Source organism: Alligator mississippiensis, chromosome 2, assembly GCF_030867095.1.
Source record: "Alligator mississippiensis isolate rAllMis1 chromosome 2, rAllMis1, whole genome shotgun sequence".
Lineage (NCBI taxonomy): Eukaryota > Metazoa > Chordata > Crocodylia > Alligatoridae > Alligator > Alligator mississippiensis.
The window spans coordinates 26,488,790-26,513,253 of record NC_081825.1 but is presented as its reverse complement, the minus strand read 5'-3'; the positions used below and the strand labels follow the sequence as shown (position 1 = coordinate 26,513,253).

At 45.5% G+C, this 24,464-nt stretch overlaps 1 protein-coding gene across 5 annotated transcripts in view; it reads right to left on the bottom strand.

The window, feature by feature from the left end:
• The window catches only part of PPP2R2C (protein phosphatase 2 regulatory subunit Bgamma), a 325,034-nt gene that overhangs the window by 192,639 nt on the left and 107,931 nt on the right, over positions 1-24,464 (bottom strand). For 2 of the 5 annotated variants that reach the window (XM_059721561.1, XM_059721562.1), the window contains exon 2: positions 12,945-13,036. The exons of the other annotated variants lie outside the window; for them this stretch is intronic. In XM_059721561.1, coding sequence (XP_059577544.1) covers positions 12,945-13,011 — 67 coding nt within the window. In that variant the 5' untranslated portion in view covers positions 13,012-13,036. The remainder of the gene's footprint in view (positions 1-12,944; positions 13,037-24,464) is intronic. 5 annotated transcript variants of the gene reach the window in all.

Sequence of the window (24,464 nt, the reverse complement as noted above, 5' to 3'; positions counted from 1 at the left end):
CCACCCCCTCCCTCCCCCTGCGTGGTGTCTAGCCACAGGGGGTACTTAGACTAAAAAAGGTTGAAAATCCCTAGCCTAGATATGTTAAATCAGACCCTCAATATCATTCTAACATCGTTCTGCATCTAATCATCCAAAGTAGCAGCTCAACTGTTTCTCCTCCAAGACTTTTTAAAATTAAGCGGAATAAAATTAAGTTCATTTGTATGACAAAATTACTCACGTGGAGAGAGAAGGAAGTTTTTTAGTTAATACTGCAGTATTAACATTTTATTAATATACCATTGGTTTTGATGACAATAAGCCAATAACTTGGAAAGAGGTCAAACAGATATCCACATCACAGTCTTGTCCATATTAAACACACAGGCCTTGCATAATCAAGCTGGTACTTCAAGGAAATATTATAAATATTTTGGAATTAAAATACCATTGTGAGGAAGATACTACAAATAAATTATCTTAATCGGTTTGAAAGCAAGAGCACCCTAGATTAAAAACATCACACCTCAGGCAAGGAACAATTCAATTTATGTTCCTGTTTCTTTTAACCTGTTTCCTTCATAAGTGCAAGACTTAAAGCCAGTATGAAGTCTACTATGAACACCTGGGTCAGGTTGCTTTATGCAATATAAGCAAACACATACATAGGCTGAGGCAAGGAGCTGAGATTATTCCAAAATAACAAATTACTGCATACTCACACTGCTCAGGGTATGGTTACTGTGCTGGCATGCATTTGGCAAGGCCTGCCATTGCCTGGGTGTCCAAGGAGGCAGAATGAAGAGTGAAGGGTGCCCCACTTCTCTTAACACTTTTGCAAGGGGTAGGCAGTTTCCAATATTCCAATATAGGAGCCCTCAGGGCAAATTTCTAAGGACTACAGCATCTCTAGAAGTATGAGACCACTTAACAGGGTAGTGTGAGTGAAGTGTCCTAATCTACTTTCTACACAGGGTGGTACTTAAGAGGCGGCCCTGTAGGAGAGTGCAGAACACATTTCCAGATGTCAGCAGCAGCAGCTCCTCAGCACTCTACCCTTGGTGCCACAGACATCCATTTCCTTTTTCTCCAGAGAGGGTTTTGGAAATAGTCACATAGATTCATAGACTGTAGAGTCAGAAGGGACCACAATGGATCATCGTGTCTGACCCCCTGCCCCTGGCAGGAAAGAGGACTGAGGTCAGATGACCCCAGCCAGCTGACTATCTAGCTTTCTCTTGAAGACCTCCAAGCTAGGTGATAGCACCACCTCTCTTGGAAACCCATTCCAGATCCTGGCCACACTTACTGCAAAAAGTTTCTTCCTAATATCTAACCTAAATCCACTCTCAACTAGTTTACACCCATTATTCCTAGTCACTCCCTGGGGCACCCTAGTAAACAGCGCTTCCCCTATTCCCTGTTGACCTCCCCTAATAAATTTATAGGTGGCCACAAGATCCCCCCTCAGCCATCTCTTGTGAAGGCTGAAGAGATTCAGCTCTCTCAACCTCCCCCCATAGGGTCTATCACGAAGGCCACTAATCATGCGAGTGGCCCTTCTCTGGACCCTCTCGAGATTCCCCGCATCCCTCTTGAAGTGCAGCGCCCAAAACTGGACACACTACTCCAACTGCGGCCTGACTAGTGCCGCATAGATGGGGAGCATCACCTCCTTTGTTCTATTAGTCATGAACCTGCTAATGCATGACAAGTTGTGATTGGCCTTGTTGATGGCCTCATTACACTGCCGGCTCATGTTCATCTTGGAGTCAATTATGACTCCAAGATCCCTCTCCGCCTCCGAGCTGCTGAGAAAGACACTCCCTAACCTATAGGTGTGCTGGGGGTTCCTCCTTCCCAGGTGGAGTACCTTACATTTATCTTTATTAAATTGCATCCTGTTTCTCTCTGCCCATTGATCCAGCCTGTCCAGGTCAGCCTGAATCTGCTTCCTGCCCTCCGGTGTACTAACTTTGCCCCATAACTTGGTATCATCAGCAAACTTGGACAGGGTGCTCTCCATGCCGTCATCCAAATCTCTGATGAAGATATTGAATAATATCGGTCTGAGGACCAAACCCTGCAGGACCCCACTGCCCACCTCCCTCCAGGCCAAGAAGGAACCATCCACCACAACTCTCTGGGTGCGGTCCCTAAGCCAGTTGGCCACCCACCTGACCATGTAGGCATCCACTCCACAGTCTGCTAGCTTCCCAATGAGGATAGGGTGCGAAACTGTGTGGAAGGCCTTCCTAAAGTCCAGGAAGATGACATCAGCCTCGGCTCCTGCGTCCAGGCAGTGTGTGGCCTGGTCATAGAAGGCTACAAGGTTTGTCAGGCAGGATCTACCTGTGACAAACCCGTGCTGGTTTCCCCTCAGCATCGTATGACTCCATCCCACTTGTCTGTGATAGGTTAACCAGCAATTCTCTTTCTGCCAGTGTCTTTCTTTTCTTAAATGGAAAAAGGCATTTTACAAGATACTCCTCCCTCCTTCATAGATACATAGATTGTAAGGGGCTGGAACGGACCTCGCAAGATCATTGGGTCCAGCCCCCCTGCAAGAGGCAGGAAGACAACTGGGGTCAGGTGACTCCAGCGAGGTGACTGTCAAGTCTTGGAGATATCCAGTGTAGGTGATTGCACCACCTCTGGAGAGAGTTTATTCCACAGTCTGGACACCCTAACTATGAAGAAAGTTTTTCCTAGTGCTAAGCCTGAAACGGTCTTCCAGGAGTTTGTGACCATTACTCCTTGTTTTCCCCACAGGTGCCCTAGTAAACAGTTGTTTGCCAAGCCCTTGATGTATTCCCCTGATATACTTGTAAGCTGCTACCAAGTCCCCTCTCAGCCTTCTCTTTTTCAGTCCCAGGTCCTTCCACCTTTCCACGTATGGCTTGCCATGCAAGTCTCTGATGATATGGGTGGTCCTGCTCTGGAATCTCTCAAGCTTTACAAGGTCTTTGTTAAAGTGTGGCTCCCAGAACTGGATGCAGTACTTCAACTGCGGTCTCACCAATGCTGAGTAAAGCGGAAGAATGACTTCCTTGGTTTTGCTCAAGATGCATCGGTTGATGCATGCCAGAGTATTATTTGCCCTGCTGGCTACAGCATTGCACTGATGGCTCGAGTTCATGCTATGGTCTATTATGTCCCTTTCAGTTGTGGTGCTAATCAAATTGGCCACCAAGCCTGTAAGTGTGTTGGGGATTGCTCCTCCCCAGATGGAGCACTTTACACTTCTCAGTGTTGAACTTCATCTGGTTCCGATCTGCCCAGCTTGCCAGCCTGTCTAGGTCTGCCTGTATCTGCAGCCCATCTTCACACTTCACAGATCGTATGCTTCTTTGCCAAAGGAAATGGAAAGCACTGCCCTATCCTACATTACAAGACTCAACTGGGCCATGCTATGAACAACAGCCCAGAGTTTTCAGACACAAACTATGACCCAAAAACTATTCCTTCCTCGCAGAACCCATCCTTTTTTGTTTCTTGAGACTCTCTCGGAGGTATATTACATCTCTCTTGCTTCATCTGGAATGGCGATAGCCTGCCCCCATGACTTCCCTATCTGACCAGAAAGGGCATTATACACGGTAACAATTTTCTACCTTCAAAAAGAAAATTTCCCTCTACAAATTATGGGCGCAAGCAACACTATTAAATCATGTTTTTCTGGAAACTCAAGGCAGTTCTACTTTGAAAAAACGTAATCCCCTTTTCACTAAAAGGTCAGCTTTCATTGACTCCTTAATCTTTGATTAAAGTGCATCTTAAGCAATACTCTCTGTCCTTCATGAAAACAATTTTGCTGAAGCACATTCTGTAGTAGTCTTGGTTCATGTTTCTGCCCTAGAAATCCATGTTGTTTTTGACCATATTAAAGCCAGTCTGCAGAGTATCAGAACAATCTTGTTCAAAACCAGTAAAGTCGATGAGAATATCTTCATTAGACCTTAGTGGGCACTGGACCAACCTTAAGGCAGCAATTGAGAAGTTCAAGAGTGAACAAACCTGCCTTTTTCTGCCAACTATTATAGGGTTTGAATAGCTCTTTTATGGAATTAAATCTGAATTTGCTTTTGAGTTTCACAGCTGGAAAAGTATCTCCCTTAAAAGCTTAAACTACTCAGTGTTTTTGAGAAGCTAGAACTCACTATTTTTGTGTCAAGAATGGGAGATTGAAAATCATATTTCAGATTTATAGCATGTTTTGTGTCTTATTACTCAGCAAAATTCAACCCTGATTTTCAATGTATGCTTCTACAGTTTACACATAAATACTCATATATAGGTTACTGTCATAATGTCATAACCAATGGCCATACAATGTCATACAATGGCCATTGGAAGAAAATTCCAGTTCTGTATCATCTCTTTATGTTTGCATATATATTTCTGCTTGTATCTATTACGGTGCAACATTTTGTTTCTAAAGCTGTTTTCAACTTCTGAACATTTTGCGGAAAGAAACTGGGATAGATTTTCAGAAGCACTTTCAGTGAGACTAAATCCCTTAGGTGCTTTGAAAAATCTCTCCCAGAGTGAGAATAATAGAGGTGGGAAATTGTTAGGCAATCTGTGTATAGAGATATAGAAACAATTTCTGTTTCAAACCAGGAGAGGGATCACCTCCAGAGACATTATGATAATTCATTCTAGATCTCTTTGCTGACAAGGGAGTAAGTTAATGTCAACTTTGATATTTATACATGGTATGGTTCTTCCAGGAACTGGCCTGAAATCATCAGTTTCAAATGGCAAGATCCTAGTCTGCAGACAATGGCTTTGTTTTGTAGTGTGTGTGTGTGTGTGTGTGTGTGTGTGTAATGCCATGATCATTTTGCTTATTATTTGTATTCCAGAAATGGCTCAAAGGTCCCAGTGAGGATCCAGACCCTTCCATGGTGCTGTACAAACACACAGAAAAGAGTTTCCAGCATTCAGCTTTAATCCTGATAAGGGAAAGACTTGTACTTAAAGGGAAACCATTGCAATATTGAGGCCAATGTTAACACACAAACAAACTTATTTTACATTGCCTGCCAGGTGAATTATGACTTTCAGACACTAATGGCCTGGGGTGGATTTAAATTGATGACCTAGATGTGAATGATGAATAAAACACTTAATCCTCTGCAAACCTGGAGTGATGGAAATGAAAATAATTCTTTCAAGTAATAATAAATACTATATATTATTTTATGGTAAAATTCTGGTAGTTAAAGGTAATTACATGGTAAATCATGAAACTAGTCTTGTATCCTGATAGTCGAGTAATTAGGTTACATTACCAAAATCCTTTGCTTCTTTAGCCTACTATTGCCCTGCAGACTGTAGGGACATTTGCTTGTGACAATCATCCCTAAGATTCTTTTCAGTCATTTATTTTTAGCAGCCTATGTTGATGGGCAGGGATCCAGGTTTTCCATTTCCCATTGAAAAATGGGAAAAAAAACACAAATTTCCCCTTTTAACTGACAAAAACGTGGATTTCTCATTTTAAATGGAGAAACATGCATGTTTTCCACTTTTGCAAAGAGCTCTGTAGGCTGCCAGAGTCACAGCCTGCAACGGGCTGGGGCGAGCAGGAGAAGGGCAGTGAGGCAGGGGGCACCACGTGCATATGTACACTTACACGTGCACATGGCCCAGGCAGCCTGAAGAGCAGCTCCCATAGGTTGTCTGGGTGGGGGAGCAGGGGGAATTGAGGCCCCCATATGGAAGGGTGGAGGGAGTTGGGCAGGGCTGGGGCTGCTGCCCAGTCCAGGTGGTACATGGCTCTTGGGGCCCAAGGCCATGCAGGGCCAGGGTAAGGAGTGGAATGGGGCCATGGATGGCTCATCCAGGGGGTGGGGCGGTGGACAGGGGACTGGCTCCCTGCCATTACAAGCACTTCTGGGGGGTGTACCCCACAAATCTATGTACAGGGTGGGGGTGGGCTGCTTGCTGTGGGCTCATGATCCCCACCCTGCTGCCCTCCCCCAGGGCCTCTGCGGCCCAGCAGGTGGGACCCTGTGTGCCAGGGCAGAGCGGGACTGGGCAGGGAAGCTCACTGCTGCTGCAAGCCCTGCACCACGCTGGCAAGATGCCCCCTGCCCACCCAGCAGCAGTGGGGGCAGAAGTGTGTTCTGCCCCCCACTGCTGCCAGGCAGGCAGGGGACTGTATGTGGAGAGCAAGGGGCACCAGCAAGGCCCCGGGGTGGGCTGTGGCTTGGGAATGAAGAACCTGGACCTGCATCCTGGTGAGCAAAGAGTGCAGGGGGAGCTTTGATTTTCCATGATAAAAAACCCAAAATCAAACACCAAAATTTATAGGTATTTACAATTAGTTTTATTATAGTGATTGAGGGACTGGTAGGCTTCCCAGGCAATGCGTGGAAGGGGCACAAGCAACAAATATACAGGGAGGATGAAGAAGGCACCGGGAAACATGGGGCCCCTCCAAGATACGCTGGGCAATCTAGTGGTTGTGCCAGAGGAGAAGGCAGACCTCTTTAAGAAATTCTTCACCTCCATTTTCTTGTGCAGGGACTGGGACTCCCCCACCGTGATTCAAGACGGACTCGAGGGGAACGCCTCCAGACCTAAGGTTGAGGAGGACCAGGTTAGAGTGCTTCTGGAGGGGCTGGACGTGTTCAAGTCAGCAAGTCCAGATGTTTTCCACCCCAGGGTGTTGAGGGAGCTAGCAGGGGTTATTGCAGGGCCCTTGGCACAGGTTTACGAGCGCTCGTGTTACATCAGGTCACAAAAGCATTGGATGCAGGTGTCACCGTGGATGTAGTCTTTCTGGACTTCAGCAAGGCCTTTGACACTGTCGACCACCCCATCCTCATCAAAAAACTGGGCAACTGTGGCATCGATGCCTACACAGTCAGATGGATTGCTAATTGGCTGAAGGGTCATACTCAGAGGGTGGTGGTGGACGGGTCATATTCGACCTGGGGGGAAGTGGGCAGCGGAGTCCCCCAGGGCTCGGTCCTTGGGCCCGCACTGTTCAATTTCTTTATCAGCGATTTGGACGATGGGGTGAAAAGCAACCTGCTTAAAGTTGCTGATGATACCAAAATTTGGGGTGAGGTGGGCACACTGGTAGGGAGGGAAAGACTGCAGCAAGACCTGGATAGGTTACAGGGGTGGGCTAACAAAAACAGGATGCGTTTCAATACGGACAAGTGCAGGGTGCTGCACTTGGGCAGTAGTAACCAGCAGCACACTTATAAGATGGGAAACTCCCTTCTTGAGAGCACAGAGGCAGAAAGGGATCTTGGAGTCATTACTGACTCCAAGATGAACATGGGCTGACAATGCGAGGTCACGGTTGGCAGGGCCAACCGGACCCTATCGTGCCTCCACAGGTGCATCTCAAGTAGGGCCAAGGAGGTGATCCTCCCCCTCTACGCAACACTGGTCAGGCCACAGCTGGAGTACTGCATCCAGTTCTGGGCACCCCACTTCAAGAGGGATGTGGACAACATTGAGAGGGTCCAGAGGAGGGCCACCCACATGATCCGGGGACAGCAGGACAGACCCTACACTGAGAGGCTACGAGACCTGAACCTGTTCAGCCTTCACAAAAGAAGGCTGAGGGGGGACCTGGTGACCGTCTATAAACTCACTAGGGGGGACCAGAAGAGTTTGAGGGAGACGTTGTTTCCCCTAGCGCCCCCCGGGATAACAAGGGATAATGGCCACAAGTTGTTGGAGAGTAGGTTTAGATTAGACATCCGTAAGAACTACTTCTCAGTTAGGGCGGCTAGGATCTGGAACCAACTTCCAAGGGAAGTGGTGCTGGCTCCTACCCTGGAGGTCTTTAAGAAGCCGCTTGATGCCTACCTGGCTGGGGTCATTTGAGCCCAGTTTTCTTCCTGCCCAGGCAGGGAGTCGGACTTAAAGATCTACAAGGTCCCTTCCGACCCTACTTCTATGATTCTATGATATCAGAGAGAGGCAGTGGGGCACAGAAGATGATTGGGAGGGCAGAGGGGTATGGTCCGCCCCTCCTCCCTGCCCCAAGTCCTATGGCCACAGTGGGGTGTGGGGCTGCAGTGTGGCCAGACCAGCTCTAGACAGGAGCCACCTCTGCGGCCTGGAAGTACTGCAATGCCATGGCCACCAAGGCAAGGCACCCCCTCCATGTCCAGCAGAAGCAGAGGTACAGATCCACACAGCCACTGTGTCTCATTTTAGGAACCATAGCAGCGCAACGCCTCCTGCCCCCCCCCCAGCTCTCAGTCCTACCTGCTGGGCTGCAGAGGCAGCTCCTGCCCAGAGCTGGTCCAGCATTGCTGCAGCCCTGCACTCTGCTGTGTGGGCACAGAAATCTCAAGGAGCACATGCCCCTCCACCACATCAGCTTGGCCCATCTGCACCTCTAACATGTTGCCTGTACTCCCCCGCCCCCGAATGTATTGCCTGTGCCTCCCACCCCCAGAAAGGCTTACCTGGAGGGAGCTGCAGGAGAGGCTCTCCACCACCCTGCTTGCCTGCCACTTGCATATGTGCATTTACACATGTGCATGGCTACCCCTGCATTCCACTCCCCCCAGCCCCAAGCAGCCCCTTGCAGGCTGTAACTCTGCTTATTTCAAGACAAAATTCTGGATTCCAAGTGCAACAGACATGGGGGAACTCAGTTCTGAATCTGAAACTTATAGGCCAGGAAGCCAACCTTTAAAAAAGTATTTCTCAACTTTTTTATATTCAAAGCACCCCTTAGACTCAAGGCACCCCTCAGAAACTAACAGCTCTTAGTTTTCACTTGTTTTTTGACTACAGAAAAATAATAGAGCAATTCTTCCACTGCAAAGAACTCAGAAAACCACAATATGTGGAATGTTCTAGGAGACAGAATAGTATTCACCATGCTTGTTTAAAGTACAAGACTTGAAGATTTGTAATTTCAAGAACATCAATTAGCAGCACAACTGTTCATCTTCCAAATAGGTGAGTTGCCATTTTACTTTTATATTGCAAGGTTTTTGTCACAATAATGAATTATTTTTCATTCTTTCTGAGAAAGTAGGACAGTCAGCTAGTTACCCTCAAGTGTCTGTACACAAGTACACAGAGCCAGGGAAAGAAGCAGGAAGAACTGGAAGTCCTTACGCAGTCACAGAACTACGGCATGATCAGAATAACAGAGACTTGGTGGGATAGCTCGCATGACTGGAGCACTGTCATAAACTGTTCAGGAAGGACAAGCAGGGGAAAAGAGGAAGAGTTGCACTTTATGTAAAAGAGCTGTATGATTGCTCAGAACTCCAGTATGAAACTAGAAATAGACCCGTTAAAAACCTCTGGGTTAGGGTCAGAGGGGAGAAAAACAAGGGTGATGTTGTAGTGGGTGTCTACTATAGACCACCAGACCAGGAGGATGAGGTAGATCAGGCTTTCTTCAAACAGCTAACAGAAGTTTCCCAGTCACAGGCACTAGTTCACATGGGCGACTTGAATCACTCTGCCATCTGCTGGGAGGGCAATACAGCAGCACACAGAAAATCCAGGAATATATGGAGTGTTGGAGACACCTTCCTGGTACAAGTGTTGAAGAGGTCAACCAGGGGTTGTGCTCCTTTTGACCTGCGACTCGCAAGCAGGGAAGAATTGGTGGGGAATGTAGAAGTGGATGGCAACTTGGGCAGCAGCAACCACAAGACGATTGAGTTCAGGATCCTGAAGAAAGGAAAGAAGGAAAGCAGTAGAATAAGGACCCTGGACTTCAGAAAAGCAGACTCTGACTCACTCAGGGAACTGATGGGCAAGATCCCTGGGGAGGCCAGTCTGAGGAGGAAAGGAGTCCAAGAGAACTGGCTGTATTTTAAAGAAACTTTACTGAAGGCACAGGAATGAACCATTTCAATGAGCAGGAAGACTAGCAAGTATTGCAGAAGGCCAGCTTGGCTTAGCAGGGAACTCTTCAGTAAGCTAAAGCACAAAAAGGAAGCTTACAAGTGGAAACTTAGACAAAAAAACTAGGGAGAAGTATAAGAGTATTGCTTGGGCATGTAGGAATGAAGTCAGGAAGGTCAACGTGCAATTGGAGTTGCAGCTAGCAAGGGACATAACGGGTAATGAGAACGGTTTCTACAAGTATGTCAACAACAAGAGGAAGTTCAGGGAAAGTGTGAATAGCTTACTGAATGGGGGAGGCAACCCAGTGACAGATGACACAGAAAAGGCTTAAGTACTTGATGACTTTTTTTACTTCAGTCTTCACAGGCAAGGTCAGCTCCCAGACTACTGCACCTGGCAGCACCATTTAGGGAGGAGGTGAACAGCCAAGAGTAGTGAAAGAACAGGTTATGGGCTACTTAGAAAAGCTGGAGGTGTACAAGTCCATAGGACTGGACGCGATGCACTTGAGCATGCTGGGGGAGTTGGCCAATGTGATTGCAGAGCCACTGGCCATTATCTTTGAAAACTTGTGGAGATTGGGAGAGGTCCCAGATGATTGGAAAAGGGCAGATATAGTACCTGTCTTTAAGACAGGGAGAAGGAGAATTCAGAGAACTATGAATTGGTCAGCCTCACCTCAGTCCCTGGAAGGAGGACTGGAGCAGGTCCTCAACAAATCCATTTCTAAGCACCTGGAGGAGAAAGAAGTGATTAGGAACAGTCAGCATGGATTCACCTAGGGCAAGTCATGCTTGACCAACCTGATTGCCTTCTATGATGAAATGACTGGCTCTGTGAACACAGAGAGAGCAGTGGATGTGATCTACCTTGACTTTAGCAAGGATTTTGATATGGTTTCCCACAACATTCTCACGTGCAAGCCACGGAAGTATGGGTTAGATCAGTGGTCTCCAACCTTTTTAAGTAGGAAATCATCTTTGGCATTTAAAAGCAACCCAAAATCAACTGTACGCTGCTGCCACGGCCACCCCTTCAACCCCCTGCCGAGCAGGTAAGTCTATGGGGAGGGAAAGGGGGGGGCACGCCTCCCCAGCAGGTAAGTCCCACCTGGCCAGGGCCCCACTCAACTTACTGCCTCTGCGGCACTGTCCCTCACCACGGGGGACTCAATCTAGCCCCCACCTCTTCCCTCCTCCATGAACTGACAGGATGGGCTGGAGCGCACGCGTGCATACATGTGGGCAATCAGCCCTGCACCCCAGCCTCAGATCAACTCCAAGAGGCTCCATGATCTACCAGTGGATCAAGACCCACTGGTTGGTGACAACTGGGTTAGATGAATGGACAGTAAAGGGAACAGAAAACCGGCTAGATCACTGGGCTAAAAGGCTAGTAATCAATGGCTTGCTGTCTAGCTGGCAGCTGGTATCAAGTGGAATGCCACAAGGGTCAGTCCTGGGCCAGTTTTGTTCAATGTCTTCATCAATGATGTAGAAAATGGATAGAGTGCACCCTCAGCAAGTTTGCAGATGACATCAACCTAGGAGGAGTAGTTGATATGCAGGAGGGTAGGGGTAAGATTCAGAGAGACCTTGAAAATTGGAGGATAGGACTAAAAGAAGTATATGAGGTTCAGTAAGAAGAAGTGCAATGTCCTGCAGTTAGGATGGAACAATTTCATGCACCAGTACAGGCTGGTGACTGACTGGCTAAGCAGCAGCTCTGTAGAAAAAGACCTGGGAATTACAGTGGACAATAAGCTGAATATGAGCCAACAGCGTGCCCTTGTTGTGAAGAAAGCTATCAGCATACTGGGCTGCAGTAGTAGGAGCATTCCCAGCAGACTGAGGGAAGCGATTTTTCCCCTCTGTTTGGCACTAGAAAGGCCATATCTGGAGTACTGTGTCCAGTTTTTGGCACCCCATTATAGAAAGGATGTAGATAAACTGGAGAGAGCCCAGTGGAGGGCAACAAAAATGGTTAGGAAGCTGTGGCATATGACTCATGCAGAGAGGCTGAGAGTACTGGGTTTGTTTAGTCTGGAGAAGAGAAGACTAAGGGGTGATTTAACAGCAGCCTTCAAGTACCTGAAGGGTGCTTACAAAGAGGATAGTGTTAGACCATGGCAGATGACAGAACAAGGAGCAACGGTCTCAAGTTGCAGCAAGGAAAATTTAAATTAGATATCAGGAAAAATTCTCTCACAAGGAGGGTAATAAGGCGCTGGAGCAGATTACCCAGAGAGGTTGTGGAATCTCCATCCTTGAAGGTTTTTAAGACTCAGCTAGACAAAGCCTTGGTTGGGATGATCTACTTGAGGATGGCCCTTCTTTGAGCAGGGGGTTGATCTAGATGACATCCTGAGGTCCCTTCCAACCCTAATTTTCTATGATTCCTCCCAAGTGTTCTATTATAAGCCATTTTCTTTATAGAACTCAAGTGCTTACCGGGTGTCGTTTATCATCTTTTCATAGGAGCTTAGGGTGCTGCAGGTTCTAACCTATTTTATATAAATTTTACAACTGCTGACTTCATAGTAAAAGCATCAGTTTCCATTGTGCATGTTAATAAATAAATGATATATTCAGCATTAAAATACCATCAAGTTATTGTTTTATGTTGGAAAACAAGTAGCCCCTTAAGACAAAGGAAAAAGAGATTCATTTCTTTAACAAACTGTTGCGTGCTTCAAAGCATGCATTCCTCAAAGGTGGCTGCTGGCACGAAGTGATTTTATGCATCAAGGTTTAGAAAGGAAGTGCACTAAGCTATCTGCATGCATGTGAATGTAAGTACATAAAACAGTCACATGGCCTCCAAAAGCAACAACAGCAGAGAAAAAAGGTGGGACAAACTCTGGGTGTTCCATCCAACTGCATGCAACAGCAGTGAACTAAAATAATGTATCAGAATGAATTCAGCCCTCATTGCTAATAACAATGCTATTTGGTGGCTTATGCAAGACAAGTGGCAGTCTCAGTTCACTTCATTGTGGACCAGTGTCCAGCCAATTAAAAAAAAAAAAAAAAAAAAAAAAAAAAACAACACATGGCAGCCTTGTTGGCAACCAGAGTAGCCAAGGGCTGAAGCTACCCACTCACCTCCAGAAGTGATCTCTTCAGAACAGGGTTGAGACACATTGGCGGGATAGTGTGGGGAAGCTTGCATTGCTGCCGCCCATGCTATACCTGTCCTGTGGAGAAATAGAGGACTTCAATTTCCAGGGCTGTCAATCCAGCACCTTTCACAGTACAAGTGTAGGGGGGAAAAACAGTGCCACTGCCCACTTCTGATTAATGAGTAACTGGGTACTATAATGTGTCACTCCACCCCCTTCCCATTAAGGATTTGGGCCAAGTTTATGTCTGCCACTGAGTTTCATTCATTTACCCCAGTGAGGTGTTTGGTCCTTGACTGGGAGATCCCTGCCATTCTTGTTGCATTTTCCTAATGGTGACACAGAAAAGTCAAAAACAGTAACTGAAGGGACAACCTAACCAGGAAACAGAGTATGAAGAAAATAGAAAAAATTACATGTAAATTAACTTCTCTACCCCAAAGCAGACAAATATTCATCGTAGGCCAGTATCATAGCCTTGCAAAAACTCACTGGGAGACTTCTGCTCACAAATGTTGAGAACATGAAAAGAAAATTGCCTTCCATCCAGAAATCTTATACCCTGGTGTTTATTCCAAAGCAAATTTCTGTCTCTTTCCTCCAATAGATTCTAAAATGGAAAGTGCCTTAGCCTATTCCCCGCATGACTGCTTTGTGAAGAGCATTATCACACAGACTGCTCCAATACAAGAGTAGAAATTTCCTTTTCTTCCTGTCCCACCCATTTCATAGCTGCATTTTGTTTTATTACTGTAGTTCAAATAGGTTCACCTCAGAAAGCTATTACTAATGCAAAAAGCCAGGTTTCAAAAAATACCCTCCTATTACTCCTCGCAGTTTCCAGCTGGGAAGACAGTTTTTCACCCAGCAGTTTTAGTTTGACACAAACAAATGAATTGTATATATCAGAGTATAGTCCATTAGACAGAAAGACACACACACTTACATGAATAAATCATTCTTTTGAGTGTGGTGATGAATCTAATATTTTCCTACATCAAAAACAATTTTCTCTTGCCTTACTAAAGCAAGTTTGTCTGTTCCCAAGCACAAGCTCAATGTGTCACTCAAGACATCACATGCTCTTTGTCAGGAGGGAGGCGTCAGTGTCAGGCTACGATATGTATGACTGGCAGGTGACAACGCAATGGTTTCATTTTACTTGGAGTCTGCAGTATATGCTGATGAATATAGAACAGGCAGCATTACCAAGAAGTAACTAGAGCTATAGCAGTCCTTATCAAACTGCACCTATCAAACTTAAGTCAACAGCATCATACCAGTAAATTTTACAATTGGATTCAGAGCCAGGAAATAGCCCATTATATAATGTATACATGTATTCCAAAGCTGTCTAAAAAGCAATTCTTGTTGTGCATATTATTCACAACTACTTTTGAAAAGGTTTTCCATAAATTGCTTCCAACCAACAGCTATAATGACTCAGATCTGAAAACCAAAGCATTCAGGCCAGGATCCATAACTGAATGAGCAATCCCCAAGCAAAATTACCTTATCTAAGACACCATCCAAATATATAACCAACAGTTTTAAACTTTGCAATCCAAATATAAAGACACAAGTGGGGATGATCCTGCTTTGAGCAGGGGGTTGCACTAGATGATCTCCTGAGGGCCCTTCCAACCCTAATTTCCTATGATTCTTTCTATAAGTGATACAAGTAGATGAAGGATGGGTACCAGACCAGCAACGGTCACCACACATCAACCCCTTACTACCCTTTCTTTTTGCTCTTTCAAGGTCACAATTCTTGACCTTGAGCCACTAACTGAAGTGTCGATGCATCTCCTGTATCAGCATTCCCACACTTAAAAATGGTGGTGAGGGTGCTTGAACTAAAGCTCATTCAATGACCTCTAGTTCAAAACGACCCTGGCCATTTTTAAGTGTGGGGACACAGATACGTGAGACGCAGGAGGCTGCTGGAGCGCAGTAATTGCCACACTCCAGCAGACTCAATTACTCGAGGCTGCTCCAACACACTGGAATTCCAGCACGTCGGAGCAGCCTCTGCACTCATGAATAGGCACCCTGAAAGCCAATCTCACATTGCCTCCAAACCATGGTAGGGAGCACTGTAACAATCAGTCTGTACCTGCTCCAGGTGCCCTAGACCCCAGAAACGGATTCAATGTAGCTCCAATTTGAAAGAGCTTCATTCGTGGCTTCTGTTCCAGGGATCTACCACAGGACTAAGTGCCAAGCATTTCACACTTTGAAGGTGACCTATATTTGTTTCATAAATAAGCTAAATGTCTTTTTATGCTTTGTCTGTCTCAAATAGCTGAAAGGACTTTCAGCCCGCTTAGGATCTTTCCACTCCGTTTTTTTTTTGTGATACTACTTTTTTTTTTAAACCATAGTCTATGTTGTTAACCTATGATTTCTCATTATACTGTACATTGCAACACCAGGAACTGGCACACAGAACTGGCAAGGGAAGTTCCCACTTTTATATAGGAGGTGCTGGGGATTAGGGTCACAAGTCAATGGGTAAGGACAGGCACAGGTGCATAAACATTAACATTAAGGTACATACACTTAGAATCCAGGTAACAGGTAATAAACAGTGGCACTGTGGTGAAATCATCCAAGAACAGGTAATATGAAGGGAAAACTAATACCACAGTATATACACTTGAGAAACTGTAAACCCTCCAACTGCTCTGGAGGGACTCCCAACCAGCCTCTGGTCCCAAAAATGCTTAATTGCCATCTGCCAGGGCTCCCACATCTGAGCCCTACTGATGCAGCTCGCAGTCCTGGCTCTGGTGCTCCTTCTGAGTCTCCTGCCACGCATCTCTCAGCCACCACGTCCTGTGCTCTATTGCCGCTTTTTCGCTTCTGCTGTCTCCTGCAACCTTCTGGGAACTGTAGTGCACACTACAGTTTTTTCCTCCAGTCCCCTGGAGGCTTCTGGGAGCTGTAGTTCACATTACAACATTACAGTACATGACATTCAACATTACACTCCATTACAATATTAAACTGCCCTATGCCCCACTTTATAGCAACTCCAGTTGCCTGCTTACTAGCCCTTACTGACATCCAGAGACAAGCTGCTACCCTGGCCCTAGGCCTCAAAGCCCAAGATCCAGACCATTCTTTCCACTCCTGCCTAGTAGCCACAAGCCAGAAAACCAACTACCGCCTGAAGTCTTGGAACCCATTCTTCACTCAGGCTAATAAACTCATCGAATCTGCAAATGACATGTTACTCACAACACGGACCTCACATCAGTGGAGCAGGCAATATGCAGCCCAACAACTATGGCTAAAGAACATCATCCCCAACACCAGCTTCACCCCTCAGGCTGGCAGCTGCCCTCAGGGCCCGGACTGCTCTAAACCATTTCAGAACGGGCATCGAATGGTTTAAGACAGGGGTGGGCAATTATTTCAGGTGGAAGGCCACTTACTGAGTTTTGGCAAGCCATCAAGGGCTGCGTGACAGGCAGCCAGGGGCAGGTAAATATTAATTTTCTACATTTTTTAGGGGGCCGGGTAGAATGGCCTGGCGGGCCACATTTTGCCCACCCCTGGTTTAAGAGTATGCAGTCCTGGGGCTTCTCCAACAACACTGGCTGCAGCTGTGGTGCTCAAGTTCAAATGACCAACCACACCATCTATGATGCCATTACGGCTCTCCTTCAGGAGCCCAAGGACTTATTGATATAGACCAGGGGTTGGCAACCCCTGGCACTCATGCCAAGCATGGCACATGAAGCCATTTTCGTCGTCATACATTGGGGCCGGGGTGGAGAGGCAGGAGCTGTTTGCAGCGTCCCGTCTGCAGCCGGCCTCAGCTCTGGGTAGCTGCTGCCAGCCGGGAGCCCAGGCTGCTCCCCGCAGGTGGCTAGGACGCTGCAAGCAGCCCAGGTACTATAGCTGGCAGCAGCTACCCCAGAGCCTGGGCCGGCTGCAGCCGGGAGGCTACAAACAGCTGCTGCCTCCCCACCTCTCTTTACCCCATGCCCCCATTTTGTTTTTCTGGCATGCCGGCACTCCAGCACCTTCCAAGGTAGGCATTGTGGGCTTTTTCGGCACTCCGGCCAAAAAATGTTGCCTACTCCTTATATAAACTGTTCCACCTGTTGCTGGTTATCTGGCCCTCATGCTTACGACATATGAGTCTGGTGACATTCATTTCATCATCATCACAATATGAAACTTTAGTATAATAGGTTAATGTTACAGAGCAGAATCTTGCACACTGAGTGTCGCTGATAGGGACCTCCTTAAATTGCAGTGAGACAAAGGGTGTTTCACAGCTCACTTGCAGCACACAGAGCTGCTTTCACGGGCATTTCGTGGCCGTCCCACCCCCCAGCACTGATTGGCAGAGAGGCACCAGGGGTGAGAAGGGACAAGGGGGCAGTCGTCCTCTTAATCACCAGCTGCCCTTTGTGCTACCCAGCCCCCTCGACACTGTCTGGCAGATAGACCCCGAAGGGAGGGAGAAGAGGGTAACTGCCATCTTGTCTGCTGCCCTTCATAACACCCTGCCAGCTGGCACCTTCCCCTCCTAGCACTGAGGACTCCTGACTATGACTGTATTTTATTTTTATAAAGTTTTTTTGTCGTTGTTGATTTTGTGGATTTTGCAGACAGTTTCCGCAAAATCTGGGAAACTACAGATTAAGTAGGTCCTTATTCACAGAACAAGGAAGAAAAAAGGAAAATATTTCTAAGTATGGAAAAATGTAAAAAAAAAAAAAAATCAATAATAAAGTCTTCCTATTCCAGCAACTTCAATGCCAAACAAAAGCCATCTCCTTTCCAGCACACAAGTGAGGCAACACATTCTGTTCTCACAATGAATTCAACATTTCTCCCACCATCCTGAGGCCACAGCTTTCCCTCTTTTTCCTTTTATGCATATTTCTGACTCCAGTTGTGTACAAAGGGCATCTATATATGACTGCCGAGGCTGCTCCGATGTGCTGGAATTCCAGTGCATTGAAGCCGATTCAATTAATCAAGTCTGCTGGACCGTGGCAACTACTGTGCTCCAGCAGTCTCCTGCGTCTCGTGTATCAGCATCCCCGTGCTTAAAAATGGCAGCATGAGCATTTGAACTAAAGCACATTCTATGAGCTTTAGTTCAAGAACCCCCCACCATTTTTAAGTGCAAGGACACCGATACAGGAGATGCGGCGGCGCTTTAATTAGAGTGGCTCTGAGACATGGCAGCACTTTAATTAGAGAGGGCTGTCCCTTTCCCATTCCTTAATTAAAGCACCTCCCCAGAGCACCTGTAAGAGCGCCCAAAACTATTATTTACACGAGACCCATACTTTGGGAGTTGGTCTGAGGCTACAGCTCAATTCCCAGCTTCACCACCGACTTGATTGTGTGACCCTCAGAAAAAATGTATTTAAACCTGAAAGCTTGCTAAGAAGAATTTTTCCAGCTATTTGAGTTGGTCTAATAAAAGATATCAGATTTACCCAAAGAACCTTGTCTGCCTCATAAAAAAAAAAACCCCACTTAATCTTTCTAAATCATAGTTCATCTCTCACAGAAGCACTGGGAAAACAACTGCATTAAAGATACTGTGATAAACAAGAATTATAGAAGTGCCTCTAAAGGACTGTCTGGAATTGGAATAACAGATACTATTCAATCCCCATTCACTTAGCTCTTCTAGTTTGGTTTACTACAAACATGTCAGTGAAAGCAAATGATGGTTTGGTGTTATGTTGTTCTCCCAGCCAGGATGGCCTGTGGAGGAAAATGGGCTAGGCATTTAACATATATCCATCACAGGTCCACGGAGCCACGACAGTCAGTTCCCATCCCACGGTGATGTTCCAGCGTCCAGGGAGCCCGGCCAAATCAAGAAGCCGGTTTCTAACGAGCAAGGTTTGGTCAGGGTTCCTATATACTGTATACCGTGGCTTTGCTACACCCTGAAAGGATTACAGTTTAGTTTAGAATCTGTTACATGCACCTTGTACCCTGCTATTTAGAGCATTCCCTAGATAAAAACTTGATTTTCCTCATTAAAAAAAATAAATAGTGATCACCATTCATAAAGCCAACACAGGCAAAGCTCTTCTGTATTTCAAATAATCCAGTGAGCTAGGACAAGCCAGGAGCCCATGTTAACACATAACATAAGAAACAGATTATCCACTTGGGTGCCATCCAGAATCAGCGTATTCACCAAGCACTATAGTGTGCCAGGCATTGCCAGCCTGAAAATATAAGCAGCAGCACAACTGCAACCATACCAGATCTGTGCTCCAGATCTCAGGTTTCATGTCATGAACTGGGAAAAAATCAGGACAAGTTGTTAAACCATAAAGCTGACATTGACTGGGAGTTGTTAACAAAGCCTGAGATCAGCACGAGCAATAGAAACCATCACCCCAGCACACAAATGACTGCCAGATCCTGAAACTGAGAATGAGAAGTCAGAGGAAGAATGAGAAACATGCTTTCCTAGCCTCTGCAAATGGGGGATCATATTTCTCTGCATTTGAAAGATCATCTTTTCTTCATGCAGTATTGCCACAGTTGTCATCAGCAAGGGCTCTCTTGGCCTCAACTCCCTCCAGTGGAAAGAGTGAACAAAGCTGGCAGAATTTTTTTGAAGTGACTTCCAGGACAGGAATTCCCTTGATCCCTCTTTGACCGGCCAAAGCCCAAACATCAGCTTCCCAGACACACTAAAAGACCACATTTTTCATGAATTAGTTTATGGGTTTTCATGATTGAAAAAAACAAGTTTAGGATTATTTACTGGAGCAGCCCATTTAATGCATGACTGCTATTTAATTTTAGCAACATTTTTGTTGTATTTAGCCTTAGTTCTTCAGGGCCTACAATGGGAACCAAAAATACTGAAAATAACTTCTTATAATAAAATGTAATAAATATAATATAAAATATAATAAAAAAAAATCAAGGGTCAGGTTCTGATTTTATATTAAACAGCACCTCTTGCAGCACAAACACTTCCACTGGCATCAGTGGGGCTGCTTGTGAGACCACAAAGTATTACCCAACATAAGTTAAAGTTTCAGACTATGGCTACAAGAGATCATATGCACCCAGGGACAAGCTGTAGCAAAGGACCCTTACCCCTGCTCCTGGAAGGAAGTAAAATTAGGAGCAAGCAGTCGAGGGTCAGTGAAGTTTATAGGGAATTAGTCAAAAGAGCAACCCCAGTACTGGTAAAGAGAGCCAGCAGAGCCAGGGGAACTTGCAGGGAACATAATTGGAAAGAACAGCAGGGTCAGATAGCCCAGGATAAAGGGCCACAGAGGTCAGCTTGCAAGCAGGGGAATGGAAAACTACTGCACTTAAGGTGATTAGGACTCATAGGGCCATAATTAGTGCCAGCTGGGCACAACCAGAACCTGCAAGGCAGAGAAAGGATGGATCCAGGGCAGAGAGGTGGAAATCCTTTACTCAAGCGGGCCTGGGGCCAGAACACAGTTGCCCAGGGATAAGCAAGGTGGAGTAAAGCACCCAAGGCTCTGGTCGCTGAGAGTACAGTAGCCTCCTATATTTAGTAGCTGGACATGAAGGTGTAGCAGGTGAGTGACAGAATAGTAGCTCCAGAGACCAGTGGAGCAGGATAGGGTCAGAGTAGCTACTAGATCTTGCATTGGTGGCTGTGTGGTAGACTTTCTGCCCACTCCATGGGAGACCTGAGTTCAAATCCCAGCTGGGATGATGTAGGGTGAGTGAAATGACAGGGAGAAATTCTTCCTCCCTGTGCCCTTTTTATTTACGCACTCCCCATCCGTTGCCCCACTAAGGCCCAGGACCTCCTGGTCAACCTCCTCCTGGCTCTGGCCAAGCTCACCATTTGGCTATCCAGACAGGATGCTTTGGCCATGAAGGTTCCTGGGGACTTAGGGGAGTTTTTCTTCGATGTCCTTCATGCACGTCTCCAAGCGAAGCATCGCTGGGCAGTAGTCGCTGGCACTCTAGCTGAGTTTGAGTGCCGGTGGGCTCTGTCTGGCGTGCTCTGCTCGGTGTGCCCCCAGGGAGCATGTGTTTTGGCCCTATGACCTCTCACGTGTACACCCTGTTATTTTATGATTTGACCACTGTAATTTATTGGATTTTTAAAGTCTCTGGCCACACAACCAGTGGCGGCCCCTGATTTTTAGTGGGCTAGGCCCTCGGCCGTTTTAATTCAAATAGGTCAGAGTAGCCACTAGGGGCACCAAGATCATCCACCAGAGGTGGACCCTGCAAAATTCACACAAAGTACAAACAGGTACAAACTCCACTGATGCCCAGGGAACTAGACTTACTTACAGAAGATCTAATTTAAATATGGAATTCGCTGAGGAAGAAGTGAACTTTTTTCCCGTTTGAAAACACAACGAGCTGTCGCATGTACCGTTATGCTGCTATTAATATGCATGCCAGTATCCAGGTAATTGTTTATTCATCTTGTCACAATTACACAAGCCAACTAAATCTACAGACAAATCTCTCACACACATCCCCAAAAGTACTTTGCCTCAATTCTGAGGCAAAAATCTTGTTTCAGTCATGTAATTAGAGTTAAAGCTCTAAATACCAAACAGCAAATCTCCTCACAAATTATATAAAGTAGGACACTGTTTGTTTTAATTTTCCAAACCCTAATCCAATATAGAATTTGAAAAAAAAAGTTGCTGACACCAAAAAGGCCTTACTAATGAAAATGTGAGTTGGATAAGAATCTCATATGAGGTTAAAGCAGTGCCCCATTGTAACTACAAGTTTGGATGGGTCCGCAGTTTGCAGTAATCTGAATTTCATCAGACAATTAAATTCAGTTTAGACAGGATTTAGGTATAAAGTATCTGTTATTTGGTTTGGGTCTGGATGCTGAGGAATCATTATATGTGAGGACAAGAACATTTAGAAATATATTTATTCTCCACTGGTACTAATCACATGGTTCCTGCAAACAGTAAATATTGTAGGGTTAACAAAAACTGAGATCAAATGCTTTCAAGAAGCTGTCAGAACCCACAGAACTAGCACCTACAACCCACTGGTGACACAAGCCCTGTCTTTGTCTCCACTAGGCTTTTTTTTGCCAGCCTTTCTTTCACTCCTTTCCTACTATTAGTTCAACACCATAAACAGTAACAGACAACATACGACTTAGGTGCCGGTGGACCCTGATGTTTTACCACCCAACTCTGCCCTGGGGGTCCAACTGTTGGTGCCATCAACGGAGCTGCATCGATGGAATGTTTGGACCAAAAAATCATAGCACGGGCAACTTCTGCAGTCCCTGCCTGACCTCAAATTGGTTATTACGTGGGATATGTAGTGCACGGGGTGACTTGGGTTCCTTGGAATGGGACAGCTGACACTGGAGGAGGGCGCTGCCTAAAAGCTAGCCAAAAGAAAACACTGGAACAGCAATGCATCTAAAGTCTCAACCATCCCTACAGTTTACATATTTTTTTCAGGGCTGCTCAGTCTACTTGGGATCCACAGAGTAAAATCTTCCTCAAGGGTAGGTGCTTACAGTTATGCTTTCAAAGAACTGAGAGGCTCTCTATTCCTTTCTTTTGAAAGACGAAGGAGGGGCAGCATCCATCGTTCCTATTGGAGCTGTGCCGCTGTTCAACAAAGAGTTCAGGATTCCTTGGGTCAGAGGGAAGGAGGAAGAAGGAGCATTAATCTGTTGTCCAGGATCCAATCCTCTGTTGTTCAGAGGTCTGGTCTTGTTCCCAGAACTATTTCTGTTGTTTTTTTTATCCAATGACTGTTAACTCAACTTTAACAAAGGAGCAGTAACTAACAGCTTCAAAACATTTATGCCACTGTATAAAATTATCCATAAATCTATAATGGGTATAATCCATAAATAAATGGGATGATCCTGTCTATGCTTAACTTCAGAAGATTCTCCTTTGAAAGGAATGATCTGTACAATCCCTACATCTTGGAAGCAGAGGTGCTGTGACTATAAACTTACTGAAAAGCTGAAAGAAAAAATAAGGAAGGTCCCCCATTAAGATATTGTTTGAAGAGTTAAATCTTGGCCCCACTGAAGTGCACAGGAGTTTTACATTTGACTTTTGCTGAGCTGGGATTTTACCCAATTTTTAAAGTTGCTTTATTTTTAACCTCATGTTGTGTAGTTTGTTGTCTTTAAACTAAAAAACACTAAAATTACAATGCCATTTAAAACCTTGATCATTTTACATATATATAACACTTATTTTCCTTGCCCCTTAGCTGCTTACATTTAGTTTTTAGACTAACCAAAAAACAAAATAAAACACATAAAGTAAAGTAGTTTTGGGGAAGTGGAAAGCACATCTTTCGCACTTTCAAACACAAATGATTAAAAAAAGGGTGACCTGTTCCCTATTTACTACTTCCTAAGTTTTAGTCCTACAGTTGAATTATATGAAATGTTCTCAACACTGTTAACACTCATCCCATGACAACTCCAGTGTGGCCTATGGTGCTTCAAGACACAGGCACCCCTGTTAATCATTGAATTTATCCCTCCTCTCTTTGCCAAAACATGTCTCTGAAAACCTGGTGATGTTAGACATCAGTCTAAGTCACAGAATCTAAGTTCTGGATGCTATTTTTTATTTTAACTTTCACTGTAATCTTCACTTTGTATCATAACCTCCATACTGGGCTCTCACAAGTCCAGTCTTTTCTAGACACTGTCCTGCTCATGCCCACGTGGAGATGTACGCTACCTCAGAGAGGGCTAATAATGAACACATGCCATTAAGGGCCATCAGCTCTGTAGGATTCCTCACTACTGGAACAATATCAAAATGGGCTTTGTTTTTGAAGGGCACAACACAAAAGCCAGTGTGGGAAGAGAAGGCTGCAGCCTAGGCACGTGAGCAAAAATGGGTTTTAAATGTATTAATGCAATGGCACTTAATCTTCCAGCCTCATGGGCTACATGAGTGGCACAGGGCTAGTTCATGGGGACATATAGGGAACCCCATAGCCTGGATAACAACCCTGTGGGCCAGATTCAGCAGCACTGTATTAATGCAACACAAAAAAAAGGCTAAGGACATTTACAAAACTTAAGTTTCATAGGAAGGGGGAAATCAGACTGTGGGAATGAACACATTGGATATATTTTTTTTTATAGATCTGTACCTCATTAGTGTTTTCTTAAAAGCAAAACACTTGGTTATGAATCTCTATCACCAAGTTCCTACTCTTCCCTTGGCTATCATGTCATCCTTGAATGAACTAATGGAGAAGCTGTAAGTACCCATAGCAAGACAGAATTCTGGAGGGATGTGTATAAGGCAAGGGTCCTCAATCCCCAGCTGGTGAGCTAGATTCAGCCCCCAGTGCTGTATCATCTCACATATGGGGCTTCCAACGGGATCATGAAAAGTCTTGTAGGCCACGGCCCTGCACACTAGATTGGGCACACGGGGTGGCACAATGTCCAATACTGGTGCGTAAAGCTGGCGGGGGGTAGCAAAGGACCACAGAGCCCAATCCTAGCACTCAG